At 37.7% G+C, this 7,216-nt stretch overlaps 1 protein-coding gene across 1 annotated transcript in view; it reads right to left on the reverse strand.

Moving 5' to 3' along the window:
- XYLT1 (xylosyltransferase 1) overlaps positions 1 to 7,216 on the reverse strand; it is a 414,523-nt gene that overhangs the window by 129,247 nt on the left and 278,060 nt on the right. The window contains exons 4-5 of the mRNA XM_031942799.1: positions 4,582 to 4,754; positions 3,753 to 3,955 (exon numbers count right to left, since the gene is read on the reverse strand). Of these exons, the coding sequence (XP_031798659.1) occupies positions 3,753 to 3,955; positions 4,582 to 4,754 (376 nt within the window). The remainder of the gene's footprint in view (positions 1 to 3,752; positions 3,956 to 4,581; positions 4,755 to 7,216) is intronic.

Below are 7,216 nucleotides of genomic sequence, written 5' to 3' on the forward strand. Positions count from 1 at the left end.
GATTGAAGGAGGAACAGGAATGTCAGAGACAGAGTAGGATAGAAAGAGACAGCCAACACATGCAACAGTGAGACAGAGGGAGCAGTGGGAGAGATACAGTGAGACAATGAAATAGAGAAGGGAGTTAAGAGACTCGAAGAGAGATATTGAAATAAAGAAAAGAGAGTCAGAGAGTGAGACAGACATACAGGAGAGACAGAGAAGCACAACATATAGAGATAATGATACATGCAGAGAGACACAAGTATACAGAGAGAGAAGAGACAGAGGAAGAGAGAGAGATACAAAGAGAGCAAGAGAGGGGGAGGGAGGGAGGGAGACAGAAAGAGAGGGTGAGGGAAGGAAAAGGAGAGGGAAGAGATAGAGACAGACACAGACACAGAGAGACACAGAGAGAGAGACAGGGGGACAGACAGAGACTAAAACACAAACACACAAACAGATATAGACAGAGAGAAAGAAACAAATACAGAGACAGAGAACAGACATACAGAAAAAGACAGAGAGACTGACAGACAGACAGAGACAGAGACGGGGAAGTGAGGAAGGAAGAGAGAGAGAGAGAAGAGAAAATCAGAGACAGACACAGAGATGGACAGAGACAGACAGCGAGACACAAACACGTAACAGAGACAGAGACAGACAGAGAGAGACAGAGACAGAAAGAGACAGAGAAACAAAGAAGAGAAGACAATGGGTGGGTTGCTCTCCTTGCTGACTTTTTAGAACATTGTGGCCTTGTTTTCAGGGCTTGTCTGCTCTGAGAAGCTTGGAAAGACTTGGAGAATTATTAGGTACAATGAAAGAGCTTCTACAAAGTGCCATCTCTACCCAGGGTGAGTTCATACTCATTCTGTAATTGGGCATCACACAGGAACAGGACTGTGTGAAGCTTCAAACCAAAGGCCTACTGCAGAGTCCTCAGAAATAATTTCAAGAGAGGCGGTGGGAGAGCATCTGCCCACATGCTCCTCTCTCCACAGCTAAGTCAACGTGCTTCTTTCCCCACTAATTGGCCACATTTACAACTTCAGCTCAGGAAATCAACATGGGGTGGCCTTGGATAGCCTTCCTGACTCCATTAGTTGAAGGTAGATTAGGCCTGACTCAAGGGATAGGCATTTATTCCCAATAAATCTTTGGCCTACTTCTCAGAACTGAAATCCTCATCTGCCCTCTCCCAGCCACTGGCTCCCTGGATTCCTCTGTGCCATGTTCATGGACTCTGATGTAACAATGGGGCCCAGGGCATGTTCTCTCCCTGCTAAGGATGGGGAAAAGATGGGTTGGATTACTGAACTTAGAACCATGATGCCGTTTATCTGACCAGCAGCTCAGGACTGCTCAGCTGGCAGAGCTGCAGGAACAGAGGGGACCACTGGGCAGCATCTCTACTTCCCTACACATAGTTTTGCTCTTCCCAAGTTCCCTATTGTGATGCTCTTTAATCATAAGTGTATGTTAGTTCCTTTTACAGACTCTTCTTTCTTAAATTGTGCTACTTTGTTTCCTGGCATAGAATGTAAGCTTCTTAAGGGAAGGGACATTTCATTTTTTACTTTGTATCCCCAGAGTCTAGCACAACACATAATACGGAATAAGTACTTAATTCTTCTGAATTGATTCATAGAGACCAAGTCGATAGCAATTATACCTAAGGGCTAATTTGGGTCTCTCTTTTGGATGCTTCTGGACATAGTATATAAATGAGGAGGGAAAAGAAGGAGGAGCCTAAATTCAGTCTTAACAAATCAGTGCCAGCTAACAAATTTTTTAAAAATTAGCCAATTTCCTGCTATACTGATAGCCAAGTAAAACAAGACAGTTTCCTTTCTTTAGTCTACCATTAATGTCTGAGACCCTAATTCAGGGGTCCTCAAACTTTTTAAATAGGGGGCCAGTTCACTGCCCTCAGACTGTTGGAAGGCTGGATTATAGTAAAAACAAAAACTTTGTTTTGTGGGCCTTTAAATAAAGAAACTTCATAGCCCTGGGTGAGGGGGATAATCGTCCTCAGCTGCAGCATCTGGCCCGCGGGCCATAGTTTGAGGACCCCTGCCCTAATTACACAAGATATGAGGCTATTTGACAGATCAAGTCAATCCTTTCTTAAGTTCCAGCTGAATGGGATTATAAAAACAAAAAAACAAAAAACCCTCTTTTCTTATACCTTATTCCTCACTACATCACACATTCTTCACTGACCTCCTGGATATTACACAAACAAAATGCTTCATCTCTGAGCTCTTTGAACTTTATCTGAATATTCCTCATGCTTAGAATTCTCTTCCTTCTCATCACTGCCTCCAAGCTTCCTTCAAGTCCCACCAAAAAACCTTAACCTTCTACAGGATCTGATGCCTCTTAGTTCTGGTCCCTTCCCTCTGTTGATTATCCCCAATTTGTGCTGTCTATTGATTGTATGCAGTTTTGTGCACGTTATCCTATTAAATTGTGAGCTGCTTGGGATATCCTATTACTTTCTCTGTATACTATTTTTCAGTACAAACCGTAACACGCTGATAAATAAATAAACAAATAAATAAATAAATGTTGATTGGCTCTTAACTGCAGCTCCCCTTTGGAAGGCAACACAATTGAAAAAGTGCCAACAAAATAAAAATGCAGAGATACACAAAAGAATACATGATGACAGTTATAACATCTAGTTTTTTTAAATATACACACTTTAAAAAGTTCTTATCATCATCCTTTTATCTATATTTCCTTAGAACAATGCTCTCAAATTTGGTTATGCCCATCTCAATCTTGATGAATAAGGATGAATTTCCCCTTTCTTCTCAATAGACCAGAAGAGATCAGTGCATCTCTCCTTTTAACTTTTTCTGACAGATCAGAAAAAGAGAATCAAAAGCAGAGCTTCTATTAATGGAAAACTTCTTTTTAAAATGTTTCCTGTTGAATTTTTCTGTTATTTTAAAAAGGGATAAGCTACTTTGATACAGAGGAGAGAGCCTTTAGCAATAGACAGGACTTAGCCCCAATTAAAAACAAACAACAAATTTTGAAATACAATGGCACCACCGTGAAAGTCTGAGGTCCAGTAAATTCCTAACTCACAGGGAAAAGAAAATGTATATAGGCAATGCCAGGAACTAAAGACATGAAGTCAATCATAGCACTTTTGTTGATGAGGTTTGGGGAAGATTGAGAGGAAAAAGAAAAAGGGATACTCAATGAAACAGATTTTTTTTTTAAAAAGAAATTCCCTAAAGTCTGAGTATGGTTTGGTTATGATCCTTCTTGAAGTAGAGTAAATAAGTCAGACTGGAATTGTATATCTATAATTGTGATAATTACATCAATCTTCCATCTCCAAAATGGGAAGTTAACTGCCTCAGAATGATTCAATTTAGTTCTAGTCTCATCTGAAGGGTTATACTTTGGTTATAGAGATTATCTAATGAAAACTAAAGAAAATACCAAGCATCTCACTTTGGAAGAATGTCTTTAGTGGAACATGGATTCTTCTTCCATTAATAATCAAAACAAAACAAGAGATAGATAGATAGATAGATAGAGAGAGAGACAGAGAGACAGAGACAGAGAAATGCAGTATAGAGAGGGAAAAGAGAAAAAAAGGTAATAAGTGGAAGAAACCACTATAGTAGTTTGGCCTCTGCCCTTGGGCATAGCCATCTATCTACCTGTCCATCCTTCCATCAATCCACTGTCTCATCTATCCTTTTATCCATCTATCCATCCAACCATGTGCACATCCATAAACATACCTGATGGGATAGTCAGCAGCACTGAGGTTAATGAAGAAGTCCCATGGCCAGTCTGTCATCTCCATCAAGTCCCTCATGCTCTGGAGGTAGGTGGACAAAAGACTGGCACCGCCCCAGATGGTAGCCATTCTCCAAGAAGTCACACGTACATTTTGGTACTGGCCAGCAAACTGAAGCACTTGTCGATGCAGATAATTGGACCTCTTTTCCAAGAAGAAAAAAAGAATCATTCAGCAGCATGTAAAATACACTGACTTAAATTCCACACTTTCCATTTCCTTGTAGCACACTGGAGTTCCAAAAAATGTGATTTTTCCAATCAATGAATTCCAGCTAGAGTCCTTAATGAGCTTAAAATGCAACTAGGTCTCAAGATGGAATTTTGATTAGAATGAAATCTGGAAATTTAGTCAATAAACATAGTTCTCTTGGAGTGGGGAGTCTTATTGTCCTTCTCTCCTCCTAAAGGTCTGCTAAGAAGCAGGGATCCTCAGAGCAGGTTAATTTGAACATTCCAACTATCCCTTTTATTTCTTGATTTCTTATAATCATTCCAGTTCAGTTACACATGATATTAATAGAAATTTCCACAAAACATGAGACAAAGAAGCATATAAGCAAAAACAAACAAAACATATTTAAAACATTCCCCACTCCTAATATTTAATAGGATCTACATTAAAGGCCAAATGTTACAGATGGAGGAGAATGGCTTTTCCTATGGGCAAACTTCATGATGGGGAAGAAAAGATATATGATGTATAAGATGTCAGAAACAGATAGATTGGCAGATGGTGAAACAGAAAATTTGTAACAGGTGATATATTACCTTGTCAACATGGATATAATAAAAATGGTCCTTATGGTAAATAGCCTTAAACATGCGCTGGAGCTGCCGAGATGCCCGACCATGTACTATCAAGACAAAGGCGATCCTGACTGGGTTAGCAGGCATGTACTCCACAGAGTCCTCATCCCACCGCACGTTGTTGTTGGCTTTACCTGTGGGAAAAATCCAACAAATCACATATGTGAATGTACCCACACGTGCTATAGAAATCTACAGTTGAGTTAGGTATGTCAAGAAATCATCTAGATCAAACTACATTGTGTGATAGATTGAAGACTGGATTTTATGAGAAAGATTCAAATCTTTATTTATTCTTGTTAATTTTTTAGTTCCAAATTCTTTCTCCTATCTCTTACTTTGCCTATGGAGAAGGCAAGAAATACACATTACATATAATATGAAGTCATGCAAAATATACTTTCACATTAGCCATGTTAAAAAAAAAAGAAAAAGGAAGTAAAAGAAAATATGCTTTAATCTGCTCTCAGACTTCATCATTTCTCTGTAAGTGAATAGCACTTTTTATCATGAGTCATTTGGAATTGTCTTAGATCATTATTTGATTGGAATGGCTGAGTTTTTCACAATTGATCATCATTACAATATTGCTCTTAATGTATACAATGTTCTCCTGATTCTGCTCACTTCACTTTATACCAGCTCATATAAATCTTTCTAGGTTTTTATGAAAGCATTCTCTTTATCATTTCTTATAGCACAATAATATAATACAATCATATGGCACATCTTATTCAATCATTCTCAACTTGATGAGAACCCCTTCAATTTTCAATTCTTTGCCACCACAAAAAGAGTTACTATAAATAATTTTGTAGCTAAAGAGGTTTTTCCTTTTTAAAAAATGTCTTCCAGGTACAGATCTAATAATACTATCGCTGGATGGAGCAGTTCACCACTTCACCAATAGTGTATTAGTATCCCTATTCTTCCACAACTCTCCAGCATTTGGTCATTTTTTTTCTGTCATGTTAGTCAATCTAATGGGTATACGATAGTATTTCAGAATTGCTTTAATTTGCATTTCTCTGTCCAGTCTCAAGTCTGCTACTTAATACTTGTGTGTGACTTTAGCAAGTCATTTTACCATGCTGGGCCCCAATTTCCTTATCTGTAAAATAATAGTTTCATTAAATGATTTATGAGGTACCTCTCAGCTTTTAATTTTTATTATTCCATGAAATGTTTAAGAATAACCTGAAAAACCTGCTAACTAATCTTTAAATCAGCTTCAAATGACCCTCCCCCAACACTCCTCATCTTTATAAACAAATAGTGATGGCAACTCTAATGTAAAAGCATCATGTTTGTTCAGTTCACTATTTCTATTTTAGCTTGATTTTCATTGAATTCGATCTAATCTCTTCCAGGCCTTGGAAGAAAGTAGATATCTTCACAGCCTCTGAACTCTTGCTCAGATTGTCTGTACTGTCTATCCTGTCATAAATAATTTTCTTTGTTTGGTTAAAAGCAGATCTGGGTCATCTGGGAAGCAGGAGGTAGTTGTCCCACTCCACTCCACTTACCCTCTCATGCTCTTTCTAAATTAATAGCAGATGAACAGCAGGTTTCATGATACTTAAATAATAACTGAGGTAATACAAATCACACTTTTCACCAAAATGCCTTTTTAAAATGATGACGATTTTTGCAATTTTTATTTGTGTGCCCCAAATCTCCCTATCACAAAGATGTCACCTGATAAAATTGCCCATTATTAATGTTACTGTTTTTAACGGATAATATTTTGGTATTACAAGAAAGAGTTTCTGTTCTTACCCTGAGGCACTATGGGGCAAACTGAGTTCAATTAATACTGAATGAATGAATAACTATTTCATGCAAAGCAATGTACTAAAGTACCAATATAAAGAGGATACTATCTACCTTCAGGTAGCATACAATCTAATCTAATAGTGGAGAGTAAATATAATAATTTTTAATAATAAAATATCCAGTTCAATCTGATATACTCTAATAAGCATTTACTAGGTATTTGGTTTTGCTTTGGGGTTTTTTTGCTTCCCTTTATATCATCTTAGTGTCTCCCTCTTCCTCCTCTGCACATGTGCGCACACACACACACACACACACACACACCCACACCTCTTAGTACTTACCTCAGTAAATGCTTAATATATTTTCCTATTGATAGATTGGGGATTTTTTTTTAATATAAGAATTCAAAATCTTAACATGCATCCTGCCTTCCTTTAAAAGTCTGCTAAGAAGAAATCTTGGTTCCCTTATTCAGGCTAATTTGAACATTCCAATTTCCCCTTTATTTCTTGATTCCATATAATAATGTTAGTTCAGTTGCACAGTGAAAGCTACAGTGATTATTTCTTATGATTTGATTGCTGTAGGGAGTTGTCTGTGAGCAGCTTCTAACAAATATCAGATTCTTGTCTGCAAGTCTTTGAGAATTATCTGGGGGCAAGAATATGCTTAAATGACTGTGTCAAAGGCAAAACTTCAGCTGAAGTTTTCTTTACATTAAAGCCATCTCTCTTTCCATTATACTATGCTGCCCAACAGGTTCTTGGAATTTATTTTATTTTATTTTTTGAAGGCAACCAGAGTTAAGTGTCTTGCC

The sequence above is a fragment of the Sarcophilus harrisii genome, chromosome 1 (genome assembly GCF_902635505.1).
Source record: "Sarcophilus harrisii chromosome 1, mSarHar1.11, whole genome shotgun sequence".
Taxonomy (NCBI): Eukaryota; Metazoa; Chordata; class Mammalia; order Dasyuromorphia; family Dasyuridae; genus Sarcophilus; species Sarcophilus harrisii.